At 44.5% G+C, this 25072-nt stretch overlaps 1 protein-coding gene across 1 annotated transcript in view; it reads left to right on the top strand.

The window, feature by feature from the left end:
* Positions 1 to 25072, top strand: part of PYGB (glycogen phosphorylase B) — a 189812-nt gene that overhangs the window by 26525 nt on the left and 138215 nt on the right. Inside the window, 1 exon segment of the mRNA XM_030196276.1 lies at positions 14711 to 14812. Within this exon segment, the coding sequence (XP_030052136.1) occupies positions 14711 to 14812 (102 nt within the window).

Here is a 25072-nt window from a genome sequence, read left to right on the forward strand (position 1 = left end):
CTAAAATGTGGCACTTTGCCACATAGTTGCAAAATGAGTTGCTTACTCATGCAGGTGTCAATATTTATACACGTAAAGCCCAAAATGATGGTGCTCTTTTTAAAACAGGCGTCTTTGTAAAACAGGTGTTCTTGCTACACAGCCTGCATTTCTTACAGCCTTAAAGATAAATTAGAAAGAGCTGCACGTTCAGTGAGCCTTTGGTAAAATACATTGTTAATTGTGAACATCCAGTCTTGGATGCCCCTTTTTCTATTTAGGTGACATATGTACAATTGGGCTTCATAGGTGTCTCTTTCATGTTTAAGCACTGTGACATCAGTGAGTACTGAAATCTTTGACTACTGAAAAATGAGGGGGCCCACTGTTCTGTCTTCATTTCATTGCATCTTTAGTTTGTCAAACAAGCCTTGAGAAAATTATCAGCATTATCAGATTGTTTTATTTTTATGCTTTGTTATTAGTGGAACTTCTCAGCGACTTATTTAGCAAAAGGTTTTCCCATTTTGTGTCTCTGGGAAAACAAATAGTGTCCTTAGCAGTAGCGTAGCCACGGGTGGGCTGGGGTGGGCCAGGGCCCACCCACATAGGGCTCAGGCCCACCCAACAGTAATACACATTTAGTAGTAGCTGGTGGGGATCCCAGTCTCTGCTAGCTGAAGACTTCCCCCTGATAGTAATGAAAACGCTACTTTCCACGATACCGGCACCTGCACATTCTCAGTTTTCAGCGCCTGCCTGCTGCAGACTGCCAAGGTAGAGAGAAGCATTTTTCCAACAGCTGAGATATTTTTTTGGTGGGGTTGAGAACACTTGGTGCCCACCCACTTCTTGCCTAGGCCCACCCAAAATCTGCTGTCTGGCTACGCCCCTGGTCCTTAGTGGGGAAATACTGTTTCAGTGCTAAGTTCATAATTGGATTACGGATGCTGTATATTTCTCTGCCTGATCTAACGTTCAATAATGATCTTGAAATGAATTCCCTCGTTTAAGCATTCTGTTAGGCCCTTTTCATTGCTTCAGCTTTCCCTGGAAGGCAGTGGAAAACTTCTTATTCAGACCCCTTTTGACTCATTTTGGGTCTGATTTGCTTGTCCTTTCCTCCAAAGACACAAAAAAGAAAAAAGCTTTAGAGAATCAGGAGCTTAGTTCTAGTTGTTTACCTCTGCACAGGCACCGTATAGCCAGCATTTTAACTTTCTCTTTCCATGGATACTTGTTTCTGTGGATTTTTACAAACAAAGAAAATGAAAGGCTTTCTTTGTCTTATAAACCTAGAAATAAGGATCACATTAATTCACAGTGAGTCTTTTGTTCTTTAATGCTTTCTCTTGGTTGTAACTATGGCACAGTCTTTTAGCAAATGCTCTCCACTTCTTCACCAGAACATTAAATGTGTGAAATGTGTAGGGTGCTAAAACCTTGAAACACTAAAGAATCAATTGGGGTTTTGTTTTTTTTTAATGGAATGAAAGTTGAAGATGGGTGTTAACATCTAGGCATGATTTGTTTGAAATAAAAATGGTTACGCAGGCAGCAAATGTATTGATGAGAAACAGGATAAAGATGATATTCAGCGCTATTTAACCAGCCTGAAATGGCCGCTGACTGGTTAAATAGCGTTTTGGCGTCTAACCGCTCATATTTAGTGTGAGATAACTGACTTATCTTTGCTGAATATTTCTGGTTAGTGCAAAAAAGATAATCGGCTATATCGCATGATAACTGGCAATATTCAGCGCTGACCGACTAAGTTTAGCAGCCAAATTGGACTGCCTTAAAAGCAGCCCTATCTTTGGCCGCTTTAAACTTAATCAGCCAGCACTGAATATTGACATAGCCGGTTAAGTTTGAGCCAGCAAAAAAAAACCCAGATATTCAGTACCGATCACTGGAAATGGCCTGGCATTGAATATCCAGGATCAGTGCCAATTGCGGCACTTAAGTGGGCTGCCTCCCACAGGCTGAATATTGGCCTCATTGACAACAGATGATATATGTGGTGTTTTGAATCCAGCCTAACCATTGTCTTGAGTGTAATAATTTTTCAGATGGCTATGTTACTACTACTACTATTTAGCATTTCTATAGCGCTGCAAGGCATACGCAGCGCTACACAAACATAGAAGAAAGACAGTCCCTGCTCAAAGAGCTTACATTCTAATAGACAAAAAAAAAAAAAAAAGCAAATCAAATCAATTAATGTGTACAGGAAGGAGGCTATGTTGAAGGCTATATTTTCTATATGAGATTTCTCTGGTAGAAACAGAACACATTCTGGAAATTGCAAAACCCAATTAACCCATACATTTTCAGTATAGGCATTGGTCCAAGATGGTGGCTGAGAGGAGGCCATGCATGTTATATCTCCTGGGTGAGACTATGGTCCAGAAGCTCAAGGTTAGTGTGTGAAGGTATTCTGTGGTTCTACTTACCAGCCTACAGTTGGACTGGGATCAGTATTCTATGCCTTTATCATCTAGTCCTGGTGATGGATTGCTGGGGAACAACACAGAAAAGGAAGGATGCTGTATCTCTTAGATCTCTTAGTGGTGTTCTGCCTTTTCACTGGGTGTGATTAGTATGCAGCTTAAACCACAGTACAGAACATCACTATGAGAAGACTCAAAACTCTTGAACCAAAATCTTCTTTGATGCAGTAATCAAATAAAGAAAAATAATTTACAGTTCAGTTGTGCTGGACAAGAGTTTTGCCTTGCAAACTGGGAGTCTGTTCTCCACTAGCTCTCTCTCCATGCAAGAGAGAAGCTAGGAGTAATTCAGCAACATGCTAAGTAGAAGTGCTGTTTATCTTTTACATTGCTAAACTTTTGATAGTTTCACAGTAGCTTCAAGAGAGTTATACAGCAAAATATAGCATAGACAGTTTCAGTTCAGAGAGGAGAATGCTGCAGACTAACTCTTATAGACCTGATGGGAAAAGAAGGGTGGGGGGCAACTAGCCCAGCATGCATAGAAAACAAGGAAAGCCAATTGAAAGAGTCCCATATGACACAGGGAACTGGAAATGTGCTCTGAAAGAGCCTATTACAGGAAACTACAGGATTACAGGGATTTGTAGTTCAAGGCCATAGTCTCATCTAATTACAGATAATACAAGTTGTCATAAACAATGCCTAATATTTATTTATTTATTTATTTGTTACTTATATCCCACATTTTCCCACTCATGCAGGCGCAATGTGGCTTACAGAGAATTAAATAAGAGTACAAAGTATATACATAAACAATAAACAGCAAGTCTCCATGAAAATGGGACAATTAATAAAGCCCAATGCAGAAACTACCTTGACCAACCAACTTGCGGTATCTCAGTACTACAGGTTTCTGACTCCCATGTTAAATGAATAACACTGCTTCCGAGCCACCTCACAAGCAACATTATTTCACTGTCCTGGCTTTGTGGGCTGATGCTCCTAGGATGGTGAAAACGGGGGTTATTTTTCCAGCTGTAATGTGGCTTGTGATGTTTACTGCAAACTGCATTATGAATTTTATATAGTGATGAGGTGTTTGACATGCATTTGCATGCTTTACATCTCATTACTATCTACTGTAGGGTAACCTAATTATCCCTTTGTTATGGCACCAAACCTTGCGTTGGAGCCCTTTAACCTGTATTAAGGGGCAAACGACAAAGTTATTGTCATAATGCAGCTTGATAACTACCCCCTTGCATTTTTATTGAAAACTATTGTTTCCAGTTTTGGTTATGCCTGTTTTTAATTAGAGTATTGTGTTTATTACTTTGTCAAAGAGTAGATGGCTGAGAACCAGGAAAGCCAGGGTTCAAGTTCCACTTCTCCCACTGACAGTTCTTATGACTTTAGGCAAGTCATTTACCCACTAATTCAAAATAGTGTGCCACAAGTTAGGTGCGCAATTTTTGGCACTCAGATGGAAGTTAGGCACCAAAATAGGGGATAAATGGCAGTTAAACACATAACTGCATTTAGGTGCTATTCTATATGGTAGGGCCTAAGTACTTTAGCATGTACTGCAAAGGGTGCATGCATGTGAGAGGGGTCTGGGTGGCCATGGGCAGATTACACACATGGGAAACTTATAGAATAAGTGCATGCATAAGTGCCAATATTTAAGTGCTAACATTTTACATGGTATAAGCGATAGTGTATAACTGTTAGCATGCAGACTTATGCCCAGATGCCGTTATAGAATACTGTCTTAGCACATAGATTTTTGCTACCTACCTTTTAGCGCCTGTGAGGGAATCTATAGAACGCTGCCCCTTTCCCATTAAAATCAGTCCCTCCCAGAGTCAGAACCACCTTAAGCGCCATAGTCCCACCCAAAGAAGAAGTGACATAGGTGGGGTGGAGCCAGGAGGACAGCTGCCAGAAGGTATAAAAGGCAGGGCCAGAGTTGGGTTAAGGAGGCTTAGAAGGAAGCAGTGACGCCCCACGGCTTATGACTCCACCACCTATGTGTAAACTACATTGACTACAGTCAGGTAGGCCACGTCCAACTTGGAACCCCTGCAGACTTTGTATTTTGGCCTGAATGCTTGATAGAGACTGAACTGGTAACTGGAGAGCCAGGCCAGAGATAAGTAGAGTGTGCTGTTGTGCCAAAAGACAGGAATGTATGCTGTCACCCTGCAGGAGCAGGCCACTCAAGGTCATTGTCACATTCAAGGACTTTGCTTTGAGTTTGCCTTCTTCTTTCCTCTGAATGAACAGGACCCCTTGCCCAACACCTTCAATAAATATTATTTGTCTTTATCTGCAACCACTGTGTTGTCTGTTTTACCTGGTCCCTGGGCCCACCCTCGCTCACAGTACCACCTATTGTGGCAATGATGGGATGAGCTTACCTTGCCAGAAGAGCCGGAATCTTTAGCTTTTGGGCCTCTGGGCCATGCCATGCTGGACTGGTAGTGCTATAGAAATGATTTGTGGTAGTAGTAGATCCCTAGAAACTCAGCAGAACTCTACTACTACTACTACTACTATTAAACATTTCTATAGCGCTACTAGACTTACACAGCGCTGTACAAATTAACATGAAAAGTCAGTCCCTGCTCAACAGAGCTTACAATCTAAATTGGACAGATGAACAGACAGCTAGGGGTGGGGAAATTGCAGTGGTAGGGGTGATAAGTGAGGGTGTTGAGTAAGAGAGTCATGGTTAGGAGTCGAAAGCAGTAGCAAAGAGGTGGGCTTTAAGCCTAGACTTGAAGACAGCCAAAGACTGAGCCTGACGTACTGGCTCAGGGAGTCTATTCCAGGCATAGGGAGCAGCAAGATAGAAGGAACGGAGCAGGGAGTTAGCAGTGGGGGAGAAGGGGGACGACAGGAGACATTTACCCAGCAAACGGAGTTCACGGGGAGGAGTGTAGGGAGAGATGAGAGCGGAAAGGTACTGAGGAGCTGCGGAGTGGATGCACTTGTAGGTCAAAAGGAGAAGTTTGAACCGTATGCGGAAGCGGTTAGGGAGCCAGTGAAGCGACTTGAGGAGAGGGCTAACGTGAGTATAGCGACTCTGGTGGAATATAAGACGCGCAGCAGAGTTTTGGACAGATTGAAGAGGAGATAGATGGCGCAGCAGAGTTTTGGACAGATTGAAGAGGAGATCGATGGCTGAGCGGGAGACCAGCGAGAAGCAAATTGTAGTAGTCTAAGCGAGAGGTGATAAGGGTGTGGGTAAGGGTTTTGATAGCATCCTCGGAGAGGAAAGGGCGAATTTTGTTAATATTATAGAGAAAGAAATGACAGGTTTTGGCAATCTGCTGAATATGAGCAGAGAAGGAGAGAGCGGAGTCAAAGATGACTCCAAGGTTGCGCGCAGATGGGACAGGGAGGATGAGAGTGTTATCTACCGAAATAGAGAACGGGGGGAGAGGAGAGGCAGGTTTAGGGGGAAAGAGGACTCTCTGACTCAAGTGATGCAAGCATTGCAGACTTCCAGGTTACACACTCCTGGCTCGGTGTTACCAAAGATGGTACCAGAGATGACCTGGACTATTTCCTGACCAATTTTGAAAGAACCGCCACCTGTCAGGTTGGCCAGAAGCATCATGGACAGCTTACTTGGGGAATTTACTGACCAGTATCAACCAGACTGCTTTTCAAGACATCAACTCTAGTGGGACAGCCGTCTATGTGGAAGTAAAGGCCGCTATTCTGGAAAGGGCAGGCTGCACCCATCACCTGGCACCAATTTCAGAAGGGATCTCTGCAAGTTAAAGAGAACTCTCAGAGTTTCTTGCACTGACTCAAGGAAGTGGCCTGGAGATGGCTGCAACCACAAGGCAAGATGGGCCCGGAAATAGCGAGAGTCATCCTCCTGGAGCAGGTCCTTGAAGGGCTACCCCCATCTATAAAACAGTTGGTGAGGCAGCATCTTAAATTGACCCCAGAGAGTGCTTTAGAAGCAGCCAAAGCCTTCTAAGAAGCACAAGAGTCAGAACTCTACAAGGAGAAGAAGCAAGCTGGGAGTCCTGGATGGAAAAGAGAAAAGGATGGATTTGACAACCTGAGGGACCAGAAATCACCTTCCAGCCTGGGGTCCCCAAGGAATGAGTCAGAGCGATAGAAGCCCTTGTCCACACGAACACAACACACATCACTGACCCTGTTTCATCTGTGAGGGAAGAGGTGATATAGCCATGGACTGTCAGGATCTAGTTGAAGAAGCTATGGATGTGAATGTAGTAGCCACCTACTGTTGCAATTTTGTGGAGACTTTTCATCCTGAGGTCAGAAACTGTGTGTTACAAGTTGAATTGAAAGGACATCCATACCAGGCACTGGTGGACTCCGGCAGTGTCAAGATCCGAGTTCAGAGAGAAATACTCAATTGACTGCAGTTAAACTATGAATAGACTTTGACATTGGCATGTGTACATGGTAACCAGAGACAATATCCTACAGCTCAATTATCCTTTTAAAACACCCTTAGGGCAAGCTCAGCTGGATGAGACAGTCTTGCCTTGGATACCCTACCCAGAAGTTCTGGTTCTGGATTTTCCAAATTGTGGAGCCATCTGGCCCACAGAAGGAGGGGGAGTCCTTCGCTGAGATCTTCCTGCTGGAGGACCCCGACTTTTATATCGAGAGCCCGAAGCTGCCTAAACCCTGTCGTCAGCGGTGGTTGGAGAAACTGTGTTGCTCTGTGAATTTAGGAGCTGCAGTGGATGGAGATCTGGAGCCAGAGGAGATGGCTGTCCGGATGCCCCAGACCCTTTAGATAGTCTACCCAAGTGGAATAGAGAAGGAACTACAGGGAACAAACTTGTCAGAGGATGAGTCCCTTACAGCAGCACGAGCTAGGGTTGTAACTGTAGATGGGAATTCTTTGGGCAACCAGGATCTCTCTAAGGTAACATTCCGATATGTCATAATAAAGAGTGACTTGTTGTATAGGGTAGCCTAGGGAACCCTGGAGGAGGAAGAACAACTGATAGTCCCTTATCCCTGCCATAGGCAGGTCATGCTGTTAGACCACAGTCACCTGTTAGGAGGTCACTCGGGGGAGGAGAAAACCCAGGAACAGATTTTAGCCCGTTTTTTCTTGCCAGACGTATTCAAGCAAGTAGTGCTCTTTTGTTAGTCTTGCCCAACCTGCAGCTGAGTAGTCCTGCGAGGGATCCATCTTCCCCTCTTGTGCTCATGTCCATTGTCAACATCCCGTTTGAGAGAGTGTCTATGGACTTGTAGGCCACTTAAACACACCAGCAGGCAACAAGTATTTCCCGGTTATTTTGGATTATGCCACTCGCTACCCAGAGGTGTAATATGAAAATTACCACCATGGCCAGTGTTCTGTAGGAATTCTTCTCTCATATGTGGATTCTACTGATATACCACTTTTATGTCTAGAGTCATGAAGCAAGTGTGTGCCTGCTCAAAGTAAAGACCTTGCAGTCATCAGTTTATCAACATCAGATATATGGTCTGGTGGAACGCTTTAATAAATGTTGAAGAAGTTTGTGGCCGAAGATGGGGAAAATGGGGATACTCTACTCCTGTGTGTTGTGTTTGCTGTCTGGGAGGTGCCTCAGAATTCGACAGGATTCTCTCTGTTTGAATTGTTACATGGGTGGAGACCTAGAGAAATCATGGATGTGGTTCAGGAAGCTTGAGAGGAGGAACCTAGTCCAGGAAGGAACTTGGCTGAATACATGCTCATCATGCAGAACAGGCTGAAGAAAGCAGGAGAGGCAGTCAAATTCTGTCTGGAGAAGGCTCAGGTGGGTCAAGCCTGAGCCTACAACTAGGAGGCAGTGCAGAGAACCTTCCAGCCAGGGGACAGAGTCTTAGTCCTCCTGTCCTCAGAAAGCAAACATTATGCAAGTGGCAAGGACCTTATGAAATAGTGGAGAAGACAGGACCTGTCAATTACAAGGTGGCCCAACCAGATAAGAGGGATAAGGTAAAGATCTTCCACAGCAATTTGTTAAAGAAGTGGATCCCAGTGTCTGTGGCGCTGATCCAAATGGACAACTTTGGATTGTAAATTCTAACAGAGTCTAAGCTCCTGTAATGTAACAAAAATAAAATAAGTCCCAATTGGTGATTAGCTTTCTGCTTTACAGAAGGATGAACTGGAATGGTTGGCCCACCAGAACCAGAATGTGTTTTCTAGCATGCCAGATTAGACCCATCTTGTATTATTTTGTTGTTGTTGTTGTGTACCTGTGATAGGGATGTATATCTTGTCATGAGGAGCACAGGAACCCCAGCTCAGGAACAGTGTAAGTCAACCACCTTGGCTTGAAGTTAGTCCTGCAGCCCACCCATACAATTAGGGTGAAGACCTGGGACCCTCCATGTGGGAGGTAGTAACTTATCAGGGAAGGCTATGTGGGAGGTGACAGAGAGGGATTAACTCTTCTGGGATTGGGTTGGATAAATCCCTGAGCACTGGAAGCGAGAGGCAAGCATCTGGTAAGTAAGGTAGGATCCTCATTAGCATAAGATTTAAATAGGCAAGTTAGACAATGAGTATTCCTTGTTATGGTTGTAGAACGGAGGTAAGACCCCTGTTAGGCCCAAGGGGGTTATATTCCCTCCCACAGGACCTTGTGGAATCCATAAGGGGTGAATTGCTAGGTAGTCCCCAACTTATGCTGACCAGAAAGGGGGATTAATTGCAAGATCCCAAGGTTGCCGAACCTGAAGAGTTGGAGATGAGTTTCTGTTCTTGCTGAAGGTGAGAGGCCTTTCTGTTGAAGGATCGTGGATTTCTTGGTGGTGGAATGTGGATTTACATTTGTTTTGGACTATTATCGAAAGGGTTGTGGACTTACTAATTTTACTAGATGATCTTTGTGGGACAGAGCTGAACCTGGGAGGAGAAAGAGATCTTCATGGATGTTTGGTCCACACCCTTGGGTGGGTGGTATGACACACATACTCAACCCACACACCTTTGGGTTGGCAGCAGTGTGCCAATACCTATCTAATTTTATAGAAGGTATTCCAAGACTTAGAATTCATATTTTTGTAACATCACTGTGGCTCAGATGTCAATGCTGGATACTGTAGCGTGGGGGGAGAGATCCAAGTTCAGAACCTGTATTTGAGAACTAATTGGACATAGGCATGCATAAGAGGTGGTACCCCAAGGTGGATGGAGAAACTGCTGCTGCTATTGTGATCCATGATGACTAATGAGAGGTGCTGAGGGTACTGCTTGAAGCGGGCACCCCCTTCATCTCTCAGATACCCCTTGTTTCGTGCATCTGTGCAGGTATGCTGTCTTTGAGCAAGAGTGAGATGGTCAATAAGAGCGGGAAAAGACAACAAAAATCATTTGTGTTTTGCTTGCTGATTGGTTTTGTATAAGACATCAAATTCCCTTCTTAATCACTTATGCTATTACTACTACTACTACTTAACATTTTAGAGCGCTACTAGGTTACGCAGCGCTGTACAATTTAACAAAGAGAGACAGTCCCTGCTCAAAGAGCTTACAATCTAATAGACAAGTGAACGTCGGTCCGATAGGGGCAGTCAATTGGGGCAGTCTGGATTCACTGAACGGGAAGGATTAGGTGCCGAACGCAGCATTGAAGAGGTAGGCTTTAAGCAAAGACTGAAGACGGGCAGGGAGGGGCTTGGCGTAAGGGGTCAGGAAGGTTGTTCCAAGCATAGGGTGAGGCGAGGCAGAAATGAGCGAGCCGTGGAGTTGTGCTGTGTGGAGAAGGTACTGAGAGGAGGGATTTATCCTGTGAACGGAGGTTACGGGCGGGAAACGTAAGGGGAGATGAGGGTAGAAAGATAGTGAGGGGCAGCAGACTGAGTGCATTTGTAGGTAAGAAGGAGAAGCTTGAATTGAATGCGTATCTGCTCGGAAAGCCAGTGAAGTGACCTGAGGAGAGGGGTGATATGAGTATATCGGTTCTGGCGGAATATGAGACGTGCAGCAGAGTTCTGAACAGGACTGAAGGGGGGATAGATGGCTAAGTGGAGGCCGGTGAGGAGTAAGTTGCAGTAGTCCAGGCGAGAGGTAATGAGAGCGTGGGACGAGAGAGAGGGAAAGGGCGAATTTTTGCTGATGTTAAAGAGGAAGAAGCGACGGGTCTTGGCTATCTGCTGGATATGCGCAGAGAAGGAGAGAGAGGAGTCAAAGATGACTCCGAGGTTGCGGGCTGATGAGACGGGAAGGATGAGGGTGTTATCAACTGAGATAGAAAGTGGAGGAAGAGGAGAAGTGGGTTTTGGTGGAAAGACGATAAGCTCGGTCTTGGACATGTTCAGTTTCAGGTGGCGGTTGGACATCCAGGCAGCAATGCCGGATAAGCAGGCCGATACCTTTGCCTGGGTCTCCGCGGTGATATCTGGTGTGGAGAGATACAGTTGGGTGTCATCAGCATAGAGATGATACTGGAAACCATGAGATGAGATCAGGGAGCCCAGGGAAGAGGTGTAGATTGAGAAGAGAAGGGGTCCAAGGACCGATCCCTGGGGAACACCAACAGATAAGGGGATGGGGGTGGAGGAAGATCCATGAGAGTGAACTTGAAGGTGCGGTGGGAGAGATAGGAGGAGAACCAGGAGAGGACAGAGCCCTGGAACCCAAATGAGGACAGTGTGGCAAGAAGTAAGTCATGATTGACAGTGTCAAAAGCGGCGGATAGATCCAGGAGGATGAGGATGGAGTAGTGGCCTCTGGATTTGGCAAGGAACAGGTCATTACAGACTTTAGAGAGTGCTGTTTCTGTCGAGTGAAGAGGTATAAGCATTGGTATACTAAAGCCCAATATGGGTATGAGCACAGGATGTGCATAAATTTAATTTTGAAGACATGTCTATTACATGTAAAACCCATTTTAGATAGAGTATAGAAATCAGAATTGATACATCCAGGTTGGGATGTGTACAGTTACGGTAAAAATTTAGCAAAAGATTGGCCTGGCCGATATAGAGCCTTTTGTAAAGTACATGCAGGAATGGGTGTGTATGCTGTGGCTGCATGTGGGGGGAGTATCCATTTTACAACTATCAACGTGGAAAACATCAACAGAGGTTCATTCCTGTAATTCGTTCACTGATATGTCCATCTGTTTGATCAATGTACCATAGCAATGTAGTACTTTATGCCTCTCCATATTTATCAGTGCGTATACTTATTATCCACAAGTGCATGAGCAGTATTCCTGTGTTTTTTCAACCTCTTTTTAACCCGTGTAGAGACACTGTGCAATTTTCAGTACAGTGTTCATACTGCAGTTTTTGCCACAGTGTCGTCACCACATCACAGGTCTTTTTCAAGGTAATTCTGATTTTTAAAGATTATCTGTTAATAGTTTTCTCATGTTTATTCTCATCCATCGATAGCGTTTTACTGGTTGAATGCTAACATATCAGCAGCTTTACTCTCCAGATGGCTTTACTTTTTACTACTCACCAGTGTTCGTGTTTTCACCTCAACACTGTGTTCAGTTTATTTCATTCACTTTTTGTCAGTCGTGATTATCCATAAGGTTGCAATATGGTTGTGTTTTCTTTAAGTTAGCTCTCAGTGCACGATAGATGGCATATTTTTCATTACATACAGTGATCCTGCATAGGAGCACTACACAGCATCGTAAAAACACCACCCTCCTCTTTATATATCCTCTATTGACCATACTTACAAAATTATTGACTTTAGTTTATCTCACTATGTTTTACTTGCTGTTCGGTGTTTATTCAATAATAGTTATTCAATGGAATTGTTATCTCCTTTTTTAGTTTTTTTTCCCGCTCACTCCTGCTTCACATTTCATGCGCACGCTAATTAACACTCCTTCTCAGTTATAGTGCCCTTCTTTTATGTATTGCGGCACCTTCACTCCCGCTTTTTTGGTCATGGAGGCATATGGAACTTTGAAAGTCTGAGTGCTATGTCACATAATCCTTATTGGGCTCCAGCAGCTTTAACATATTATGTAGTCGACTCCAGCTATTAATTTCAAAATGTTATTTTTTTGTATGGATGTTTAAACCGACAACTTGATTGTTGAAGCAACATTCTATTACCCTACTTAAACATTAATACCTCTTGGTGAGTTACCATTGCTTTCAACTTATAGTCCATGTTAAGTATATTTTAAGGCACTATGTTTTGCACTTATTCTAAATTTGCTATATGTGCATTGAAAATCACTGGAACAATTGGAATAATTTTATTTACAACATCATTTGTATCCCGTCTGCTGTACTTCATAATATCCAGACTGAGAAATTCATAATATTTAGATTGACAAATACATATACATTTCATTCTCCATTTCATCAATCATCCACTCATTTGTTGACACAATTTTTCAGTTTTTATCTACTCATTCATTCATCTCTTTTTCTGCTCCATTTTTCTTATGTATACAATCATCTGGTTGTGTAAAGCACTCTCTGAATCGAAGGCTGCATAACATGTAAGCTTAAATCCATTGCCATAAATTTATTAGTATGATTGTTTCCAGTAGAAATGACAAACATACAGGTTTCATCGCTCTTCTCTTACAGCATAAATTTGTGCTGTAGAATGTATGAACGTTAGAAAAAACATTGTTTACACACATTTTATATGATTCTAATTGCATTTATTGTGTTGTTTAAATGTTTATTTTTTTATTATTTCATATTGTTTTACCCCTTACTTTATTTATATTTCATGTCCAACAGACCCCTGAGGCAGGCACTTAATGCCAAAACACAGTGCTGTGTCGGGTGTTGCATGTCATTGCAAGTATAAGAAATAAAGTTTTTTGGAAACTTATGATTATCCTGTGTTCCTGGTGTTTGTCAAGCCATCTCCACTTTCCCATTGTCGTTTGTTTCATTACCTTCTATGTGGGATTCCTTTCAGTTTTCTGCTTCTTTCCAGTAGATTTTGGTCCTGCCTTCTTACCATCTGCATATGGTACAGCTTTCCATTTGTAAATGCCAGCTTTCTAAAATTGGGATTTCCACAAATAGGGCTTCTAAAACAACTACCTTAATCCTCTATAACAACATTTTTAATAAAATGCTTTTTTTCTGGGTGTATGTCTGAGATGCAGCTTCCTGCCATAACATGTTTTCCATGACAGATGAGGGCCCATAGCACCCAATCCTGTTGAAAGAAATCACAAAGAAGGGGAAACAGATGGGTTTACAAAAGTATGGTAGTCAAGTTTAATTTCTAATGTCTTTGTGCATTTCTTAGTGTGCCTTTTCCTGAAGTGATCAATAATACATCTGATCCAAGTTCTAAATGCCTTGGACGTTCTGTCTGTTTTCTATGCTGTGAAAGAGGGGTCAGATCCCTTGTACTGTGGAACAGGGCTTGCAAAACCTAGTCTTTGGACCCTACAGTCAGCCTGGTTTTCAATATCTTCAATCCAACCGCCTGTGTCTGCTGAACATTCGTAGTTAGCGGCTAGCTGTTAACCGGCTATGTTAAGAATATTCGAATGCTGGCTGGCTAAGTTTAGCGGGCAAGTTGGACCACATAAATAGCAGTCTTATCTTTGCCCACTATTAACTTAACCATCCAGCGCTGAATATTCACATAGCCAGTTAGAGCCGGCCCAAAAGCCCCCTGAATAGTCAATGCCGGTCACCAGAAATGTCCTTCATTGAATATCCAGGGTCAGTACTGACTGCAGCACTTACGTGGGATCCCTCCTGCCAGCTGAATATCAGCCCCAATGACTATACATGAGAAAAATTTTAATATGCTGGGTTTCCAATGTTTTCTAATTTATATCATGCATATTCATTGTGGAGAATCTAAAAACGTGTCTGATTCAGAGATTCCCAGAACAGATCTTTCAAAAAGTACAAAGACAAGGAGACATTCAATGAAGTTACATGGAAATACTTTTAAAACAAATAGGAGGAAATATTTTTTCACTCAAAGAATAGTTAAGCTCTGGAACTCGCTACCAGAGGATGTTGTAACAGAGGTTAGCATATCTGTATTTAAAAAAGGTTTGAACAAGTTCTTAGAGGAAAAGTCTGTAGTCTTTTATTGAGATAGACATGGGAAGCCACAATGTTGCTACTAATTGGGTTTCTGCCAGGTACTTGTGACCTGGATTGGCCATTGTCGGAAGCAGGATACTGGGCTAGCTGGACCATTGGTTTGATCCAGTGTGGCTATTCTTATGCTCTTATTTAGAAAGCCCTGAAGTGCAATAACCTGTGTTTTTTATTTTTATTTTTTTCAGTTTTAAATTCTTTACTTTGTTTTATAGCGCATTTATTACCTGTCCCTGGAATTCTACATGGGCCGCACCCTGCAGAACACTATGGTCAACCTGGGACTCCAGAATGCATGCGACGAAGCCATTTATCAGGTATTATGCCATGTTTGCTGATCTCTAATGTTATATTTTATTTTTTAATTGACCTATAATTTTACTGTATATATGATGTTCCTTCAGTGACCTCATAGCTAGGAATTTCATTCATTTGGTAAAATTAGATGTCAGGTTCCAACTGCCATGGTACCATATTAAAAATGCAAAAAAAGAGTATAAAGTTCATAGGCGGTCGGTGGCCCAACTGTTTGGGTAGGCTAAAGGGGGCGGGGCTAGGGGTGGAGCTTAAATCCATAATTGTCTGATAACACACAGAAAAAATAAATAAATAAAAATAAAAGTCACAATTAATACCTTTTATTAAATTTAGATATTAGATATGTATCATATGTCAAAGAATAAAGTGGTTGCTCAAAGCATATACTAACCACAATCGCTCAACTGCAAAACACTATGCACACTCAGAACCTTACTGTACCATAAATATTACACTGGGCAGAACCTAATACACCAATATACCACCCATATGGAAAATGCAGACCGTCAACAATATGAAACAATTCTCATGTAGAGCCACAAAACACTCTAATTCATGTTTAATGTGGGACAAAATGCCATAAATAAGTAAATAAATATAAACTTTTAATGCTGAGCACCTGATTCTCAAAGTGGACATATTCCAAACACTATAATGAAAATAAAATGATCTTTTCTACCTTTGTTGTCTGGTGACTTTGTTTTTCTGATCATGCTGGCCCAGTATCCGATTCTGCTGCTATCTGTACTCTTAACTCCGTTTCCAGGGCTTCCTTTCCATTTATTTCTTTACTTTCCGCCTTTCTTCTTCATTTCTTGCCTTACGTCCGTAAGTAAAAGCTGGGTCCTCTGCAGACTTGACTGTCCAGTGGATCCAGCTTCTGCCTATTTTCTCCATCGATATGCAGGTTTTCTCCCTTTTCCCTCATCTCATCTTCTTCCTCTCTCTTCCCTCTCCTCCATCCATGTCCAGCATTTCTTCTCTCTCCCTTCCCCTCCATCCATGTGCTTCTCCTTCCTCTGTCTTCCCTCCCCTCCATACATGTGCAGAATTTCTCCCCTTCATCCAAGTGCATCTCCTTCCTGTCTTCCCTTCCCTCCCCTTCCCTCCATCCATGTCCAGCAATTTTCCTTCCCTCCATCCATGTCCAGCAACCCTCCTCTCTCCCCTGCCCTCCATCCATCCATGTCCGGCAACCCTCTTCTCTCCCCTGCCCTCCATCCATCCATGTCCAGCAACTCTCTTCTCTCCCCTGCCCTCCATCCACCCATGTCCAGCAAGCCTCCTCTCCCCTCTAGCCATCTATGTCCAGCAACCCTCCTCTCTCCCCTGCCCTCCCCTCCATCCACCCATGTCCAGCAACCCTCCTCTCCCCTCTAGCCACCCACCCTTGTCCAGCAACCCTCCTCTCCCCTCTAGCCACCCACCCATGTCCAGCAACTGTACTCTCCCCTCCATCCACCTATGTCCAGCAAATTTCCTTGCCCCTGACCTCCATTCTGTCCCCTTTCCCCCTCCATCCATGTCCAGCAACCCTCCTCTCTCACCTGCCATCCCCTCTATCCACCCATGTCCAGCAAACCTCCTCTCCCCTGCCCTCCATTCTGTCCCCTTTCCCCCTCCATCCATACCCAGCGCGATTCTCCTCTCCCCTCCCTCCGTCCATCTGGGCCAGCGGCGCCGTGGGTCTCCCCTTCCCTCCCCTTACTTCCTATCTGCTCCGCGCCGCCCTTTAAAGCTTTAATTTACCTCGTCCCAGCGGCGGCCACGTCATTTCAGCCCGCCCTGCCCATCTCTAGTCTTCTCTCCCTTCGTCGTGACATGAGTCCGTTCCGCAGAGTCCCACCTTCTGACATCATTTCCTCGAGGGCGGGACTCTGAGGGAACATACTCACTCCCTTCGTGAGTTTGTTCCCTCAGAGTCCCGCCCTCAAGGAAATGATGTCAGAAGGCGGGACTCTGCAGAACAAACACGTCACGAAGGGAGAGAAGACTAGAGATGGGCAGGGCGGGCTGAAATGACGCGGCCGCCACTGGGACGAGGTAAATTAAAGATTTAAAGGGCAGCACGGGGCAGATAGGAAGGAAGCGGAAGGGGAGGGAAGGGGAGACTCACGGCGCCGCTCGCCCACCCAGAAATTCGGGCAAACGGGCGGGTGGGCGGCCAAAACCCCTCGGGCGCCGGCTGGGGAGGCTTAGCCTCCCCAAGCCTCTTATACCGGGCGCCTATGATAAAGTTGATGGCCATGTGGTGACATACAAAAGGCAAATAAAAAGAGATCCACTTAATGCATCACTCCCTCCTTTCTGCAGAGCTGCCAAGTTACCCAGTTCTATGAGAGTGGTCCAGACTAGGATTTCTGACAATCCCACTCTGGGGCCTGAAACACTGATGTCAGTGGGTAGAATTGGGGATGACAAATACTGCACTGTTCTGGGATGTAAGTTCAAAACTAGGACTGGTCAACAAGCCCGCCTGCTGGATCTGGGGAAGGTGGCAGCTCTGGATGGAATGGGAGGGCGAGAAAGAGGGTCAAGGGGCATGAAATAGAGCTGGAAATCTGGTAAGGATTAATGGAAAAGGGGAGAAAGAAATGAGCTGCAGGAGAGGGAATGAGTTGATGGAGCAATAGGATGGGAGGTAGAATGCCAAGCCTTGTATAATGTATGAGGTGCAAAAGAATAAAAGGTGTAAAGTTTTGATAGTTGAAACAGAGGTACAAGGATAAGAGACAAATAAGACGGATAAGACCATCTGAAAGGAGGAATGGAAAAAAGAGCATCACTGAAGTCACTTAGCTTTCACTTTGCCCAACGGGGCTCTCCGTTTTACTTGCTGTGGAGCTTCTTCAGGGGACTAAGTGTTGATAAGATGAGTTTTAGAAGCACTTAGTCCCATGAAGAAGCTCCACAGCGAGTGAAACAGAGAGCCCCATTGGGCAAAGTGAAAGCTAAGTGACTTCAGAATTGCCCGTTATGATACAGTTTTTGTAATTACTTAAGATTAAGACTAAGAAAACAGAAGAAAATTTTAGAAAAAAGTTATAGGTTAAGCCAATGAATTTGAATTAAAATATGTGGAGGTTTTTTGACCTATGATAATACTGGAGTCAATTATGTGCTGGCACTAAGATATTACACTTGCTGCTGTACCTAGACTTTGAGGTCTTTTCCTCCATTAAACATATTAAACACATTGTTGACCTTAAGCATCATGGTGTGAATGAAAAAGTATTAGCCTAGCTAGGCATTTTTCAGCTTGGGATATTGCTTATACCTCTTCAACCAGGTTTGATCAAATCACTCACTACAGTGGCAGGGTAATGTGAGTGCAGAAGGGAGCAAGGGCAAACAATATAAAAATGCAGAAATGATCTGGGTTAAATAAAATAAGTAATATCTATAAACAAAGTATTGATTTTTAAAATAGATGCTGTTTCCAAGGTCAGAGCCTCCTATAGTACCATTTACCATCCTCTAAGAAAATAAAGCCTCGTGGTGGTAGTCCTTTAATAGTTTTTCTCATACATTATGCAACTCTACTATTTCAGGAATGGAATAAGTGCCCCTGAGGATATTAAACTGCTTTAGAAAATCAACGAGCTGTACAAAATATTGTGATCTGACATAGTTTGCCCCAGTTGTTTATGTTAATAAAATATTGCCTGGATTATCACATAAAATTAGAATGTGCTTACAAGGGGTCCTGTTGTGTTCCTGGGGATTTTTTTTTTTTGCTTTTTTGTTTGGCTATATAGAAAACACTGGCCTATGATTGCCAAATTTCTTGCTGAGCACTCAGTTTTGTTTTTTTGGGAAACGCTCCATTTAGCCAATTACTTATATTAAGACATCCTTTAATTTCATTCAAACCTAGCTAGTGCATCTAATGGAGCTAATGTGGAGATAGGTCAAAGCATGACTCACTGCTGACAAAGAAGCTCTTATACATAACAGTAGTTCAGGAAGTATTTCAGGGTATTTCAATTTTGCTGACTCAGAGCTGAAAGTGAAAAATGGTATAAGATGCAATGCAATGCATCTTACCACTGCTCCTTATGATCCAATATCTGTCTGCTGTTATTTTTACTGATCTATTGTGTTGTGTTATGTTTTCAAAATAAGTTAGATTCTTGCTCCTGTTTCTTAAATACTTTCTAACCTCCAGTTCTGTGAAGGGTTCCTGTGATGGAATGTGTGGAATGAACCTGGTCCCCCTTAAGTACACTTCCCCACATACATAACATAGCAACATAGTAGGCGATGTGGTCTCCTTAAGAGAGTTCTTGCTCTAGACTGCTTAGCTGGGAGGGTGTAGTCCAGTCAGGAGGAAGTAGTAACCCAGAGCAGGAAGAAACTGCCCTCCATGAGTTAAGGACAAGGAACCAGAAGAATGGCCAAAGTAGGAAAGTTCTCAGTTGACCATTGTGAATTACTGATCTAATGGTTTAACAGAACTATGGTCAGCCCTTGTTTGATAAGTGCTAACCTTTAAATTGATATTCCTGTGTAAGGCTGACTAGCTTTAGCCTGCAGGAACCACTCCCTTTGTCTGAGCATTTTATTTCCATCATGATGTTCCCAGTGTCTCTTTTCTGCTTCCTGTTTGTCTTCTGCTAATTCTTCTTCCAGTGGCTGCTGTACTTTTCTCCTCGGTCTTGTCTCCTCCTGTCTTGTTCCACTACACCTTTCTTCCCTTTTTTTTCTTTTCCACATCTGTCCACTCAAATTTCACCCTCTTTCTCACCTTTTTACTTTTCACCTACCTATCAAATTTCCATCTCCTTCTGTCACCCATTAGCTTTCCCATTTCCCATCTCACTCCTTCTTCAGCCTTCTATTCACTTCCATCTTTCATCTACTCCCCATTACTACATTTCTACCCTCTATACACACTATCCTTCGCTCATTCATCTTCTTGCCAACCCCCCCCCCCCCCCCCAGCATCTCCCACATGGTTCTGCCATTCTCAGCATCTCCCTCCCTCCACCCTTGTAGCCCAGCATCTACTCCCTCTTCCTTCCTCATCCTCATATCTTCCCACCCCTTCCACTCTACTCTCAGCATCTTCCTGGCCCTTCCTCCTCCCCCCATGGGCCAACAATTCTTCTTCTTTCTCCCCTCCCTCCCATTGTCCAGCATCTCTTCCTCACTTCCTTCTGCCCCTGGATCCAACATCTCTCTTTCTTCATTTCTCCCCTTCCTGTCAGATCTCTTCCTACCTTTTCTCCATCTGCAACATCTCTCCCTCTCTCTTTCCTCCTCCCTCTCTCTCTCCCTTCCATGCACTCCATGTGCAACATTTCTCCCTCTGTCTTCCCTCCCTCTTTCCCACTATCCTCCATCTCTTCCCCCCCCAATCACTTGCTCGCTCCCTCCTATTGTCCAGCATTTCTCTCTTTCCTGAACCCAGTCCAGCCGAGATTCCCCCCTTAACATGAAGGTCACTAGCAGTGGCAGTGATTCCCATACACTGCCTGTGATTGACTATGAAGCCTTCCCTCTGCTACGTTCCACCCAGTGGGAAACAGGAGATTGTAGCAGAGGAAGGCTTCCAGGTCAGCCACAGGCAGCATATGGGAATTGTTGCTGCTGCCGGCAACCCCATAATGAAAAAGCCTGTTACGGTAGACCATGGGGGGAGGGGTGATGCCAGACCATGGGGGCCTCCTGTAGCTGTGGGGCACAGTTTGCCTCATCTACCAAGACGAACCAGAGTGTTTTTGAAAAATCATCTTTATTAAATATGCACAAGAAAACCAACAAAACAAGAACAATCTTTTTTTTTCTTTTTGAAATACAAATAAATATCCCCCCTCCCCAATCCAAGTTAAGGGTGCACCAGTGCTGGGTGGACCTGAACTGAAAGTGGGTGGACCTGGGCCCACTCGGGTCTACCTGTGGCTATGCCACTGCCTATATGCTGTCTATTGATGTTTACACTGCAGGGCTAATGCTGCATCTAAGAAGGACAGACATATGTATGTCTATACATCTGTGGCTGTCATGTCCCCTACCTCAACGCAAGCAGTGTCCTCGGGCTGCACAGGGTCCCGTCGACACGCACACTTGACTGGTACAGTCCTGAGCCATGTGTGTGTAATTCTTCTCTGGCTGCAGGCTCCTTGATTGCTTTGCTTCCATGCACCTGGCTCTGCTCTCTCTGTGCCTGGCTTCCAGGCTCCTTGATTGCTTTGCTTCCACCCACCTGGGTCTGCTCTTCCTCTGCCTGGCTTCCTTTGCTTCTCTCCTATTGGTCTTCTGGTTCCTCCTTCCCCTGCTCTTGTCCTATGGCTGTACCCTTTTACCTTGCTGATGTCAGACGCCAGCACTTTATCAGCTGAGCTCTCCCTAGACTCCTTGCTTCGGCTTCTACTTTGGTAGGTGTTACTTGTTCAGTAGTGTGCTTCCCCTCTACTTTGTTCTTTGTTGCTGACTTAGCCTGTACCTGGATTACTCTTGTGTCTGTTGCCTGCCTACTGACTTTACCTGTACCTGGATTACTCTTGTGTCTGCTGTCTGCCTCCTGATCTTGCCTGTACCTGGATTACTCTTGTGTCTGCTGCCTGCCTCCTGACCTTGCCTGTACCTGGATTACTCTCTTGACCTGCTGCCTGCCTACTGACTCTGCATATACCTGGATCACTCTCTTGCATGCTGCCTGTCTGGCCGTCACGTTCATCACCCCGCTTTCTGCTCCATCTCATAAGCCCTGCAGGCCGCCCGCACCTAGGGGCTCAACCTCTGGGGAACGCAGGTGAAACCCGGGGTTGTCCGGCCACCAAGCAGAACCTGGTCTGAGTACTGGGCTTGGCAGCGCTCTACTTGGTACAAGAACTCACAGGTCTGACAGTGGCATAGGGACAGGGAGATTTGGAGGCCTGGGCCCCCCAACTTTGGACTCAGGCCCCCTCAAAGCATGCAGCTCCTGTTAAGTGGCTGGTAGAGATGCTGAAGCCCCACTAGCCAAAGAATTTTGTTGCTGAGCAGCTCCTCTCCTCCTGCTGCAGTACAGATGTCGGTTGTGTGCCTCCAGCTGCTGATGCCGGAACTCCTTGCGCCTGCTGAGTTCACACAAGAACTGAGCATGCTGGGGGAGTCCTGGCATCAGCGGCTGGAGGCATGCTGCCAACTTCTTCTGTACTGCAGCAGCACGATGATGAGGTTTGGCTGGCGGGGCTTCAGCATCCCCACCAGGAAAGATGTTATTTTTAGCATGCCTGGGGGGTGGGGGAGGGAAGGAGGGAATGCAAATTGGAGGGTTGGCTATGCCCTTGCTATATATGTGTCGGAAAAGAGCTCTTGCATGTCTTAGAACCGCCTCTGGTCTCTCTTGTTATGAAGAGGTAAGGGTAGATGCAGTGTGCTAGTCTGAACCTGGGCATCAGGCTATGGTGATTTTTTTCCACTGCACACCTGATCAGGGCTGAAGGCACATCAATGTGTTATATAGCATACTAGTGGAACCCAGCCCATTTCCTCAACAATGAAATGGGCCCTAGAAAGGCTCTTTTGTAAGCGATTTTTTTGTCTCTCCCCTGCCCTGCCCTCCCCTTCATGTCCAGCGATTTTTCCCTTCCCTCCACTCCTATCCCCTCCCCTCCATGTCCAGTGATTCTCCTCTTCCCTGCCCTCCCATCCGTGTCCCGCAATTCTCTTCTCTCCTGTCCTCTCCTCCCATCCCATCCCATCCATGTCCATCGATTCTGCTCTGCTCTGCTCTGCCCTGCCCTCCCCTCGATGTGCTGCGATTCTCTCTTCCTTTGTACCTCATCGTTTTCTGGCTGGCCTGGCTGGCTTCCCTTCCGTTGGTAACATCCTGACATCAGCTCGCCTCCAGCGTTCCATTCACTCTCACTGTTCCGCCCTCTGACGTCATTATGTTTTGACGTGAGGGCGGGGCAGTGAGGGGAAATGGAATGCTGGAGGCTGGCTGACGTCATGCGATGTTACGAACCCAGGCAGCCAGACAGCGATGGAATGTTGGAGGTGCAAATTATTATATAGGATTAGTTGGGAAATACTGGCATAGAGAATAGCCCCCAGTCAGTTTCAGCCTCTCATTAAAACTACTATATTTATTAAATTGCATAATTTAATATATTTTTTAATGAGTCTATAGTGGGTGAGACAGAATCTCAATGTAAAACCTTCTTCCCTAGTCTGAGTTCTGTAACATAATCCACATTCTGCAACAATATAAAAATGTATAGCTATTAGAAATGTGTTGTCAGGACAAGAACAACACACTCATTTGCTATTGCCAGACACCTTGTGAAGTAACATAAAACCCTGTAAAAAGGATACTTTGAACCTATATAGCAAACAAATACTATGCCAAAACAGCATTAACTCTGAGGACTGAAACTGTAAGAACCCTACCTATGGAGTAGGCACTGGAAATATTTCACCAGACCCTAGAACACCAATACTTCTATTTGGGAAACAGAAAAAGGTCAGACTGCCACAGATCCATGCACAGGAACAACTCCCTAGCAGAATCCTTCACCTTGGTCATATATGCAAAAAATATAGACTGACTTTCACCTAATACAGCATAGGGAACCAGAAATTAGAACTAGAAATATGCAGACAAAAACTTGAATTGGAGAAGTCAAAATGAGAAGTGTGTGCCGAACTGGAAAAAGAAAGAGAATGCATTTCCTCCTTTACTCTGCAAAATACCAAAATAGAAGAGATGCATAATTCCCCAAGCTGACAGTCCCAATCCCTAACAACAGAAAATAGATCTTTTTCTTTAGTAGTGACGCCTAATGTGGAACTTATGGATTATTCTTCCCAATGTTGGTGTGCCTCAGGGTTCTGTCCTTGGACCCCTCCTCTTCTCCATCTATACCTCTTCCCTTGGCACCCTGATTTCATCCCATGGCTTCCAGTACCATCTTTACGCTGATGACTCTCAGATCTACATCTCCACCCCTGAAATCTCAACCTTGATCCAGGACAAAATCTCATCCTGCTTGTCTGACATTGCTGCTTGGATGTCTCAACGCCATCTAAAGCTCAACACGACCAAAACGGAACTTCTCATTTTTCCCCCTAAACCCACCTCCCCTCTCCCCCCTTTCTCTATCTCTGTTAATGGCTCTCACATCCTCCCTGTCTCCTCGGCTCGTAACCTTGGAGTCATCTTTGATTTCTCTCTCTCCTTCTCTGCCCATATTCAACAGATCGCCAAAACCTGTCGCTTCTTTATCTACAGTATTAGCAAAATTTGCCCCTTCCTTTCTGAATACGCTGCCAGAACCCTTATCCACACCCTTGTCTCCTCTCGCTTGGACTATTGCAATTTACTTCTCACTGGTCTTCCGCTCAGCCATCTCTTTCCTCTCCAATCTGTCCAAAATTCTGTGGCACGACTTGTTTTCCGCCAGAATCGTTATACCCACACTAGCCCGCTCCTCAAGTCACTTCACTGGCTCCCTGTCTGCTTCCGCATTCAGTTTAAACTTCTCGTACTGACCTTTAAATGCATCCACTCTGCAGCCCCCCATTACCTCTCCGCTCTCATCTCTCCCTACATTCCTCCCCGTGAACTCCGCTCACTGGACAAGTCTCTCTTGTTGTCCTCCTTCTCCTCCACTGCTGACTCCAGGCTTCGCTCCTTTTCTCTCGCGGCACCTTACGCCTGGAATAGACTTCCTGCACCTATACGTCTAGTTCCATCTCTACCTGTTTTCAAATCTATGCTTAAAACCCACCTTTTCACTGCTGCTTTTAGCTCCTAGCCACAATTGCCCTCTCCTTGTCCCTTCCTCCCTTCTCACCCATTACTTCCCTCACCCATAACTGTCTTGTCTGTCTGTATTATTTAGATTGTAAGCTCTTTTGAGCAGGGACTGTCTCTTTGTATCAGGTGTTCAGCGCTGCGTGCGTCTGGTAGCGCTATACAAATGCTAATAATAATAATAATAATGTGCATCACTTTGCAGCAGTTCACATTAAATTTCACCTGCCGTTTGGATGCCCATTCTTCCAGTCTCGTAAGGTCTACCTGCAGTTTTTTGCAATCAGCATACAATTTAACAGCTTTGACTAGTTTTGTGTCACCTGAAAATTTGATCTTGTCACTCGTTCCTATTTCTAGATTATTAATAAATATGTTAAAAAGCAGCAGTCCCAGTATAGATCCTTGTGGCACTCTACTATTTATCTTCCTCCATTTAGAGAACTGGCTATTTAACCCTATTCATAATTTTCTATGTCTTAACCTGTTCCTAGTCCACAACAGAACATTG

The sequence above is a fragment of the Microcaecilia unicolor genome, chromosome 3 (assembly GCF_901765095.1).
Source record: "Microcaecilia unicolor chromosome 3, aMicUni1.1, whole genome shotgun sequence".
In the NCBI taxonomy this organism is placed as follows: Eukaryota; Metazoa; Chordata; class Amphibia; order Gymnophiona; family Siphonopidae; genus Microcaecilia; species Microcaecilia unicolor.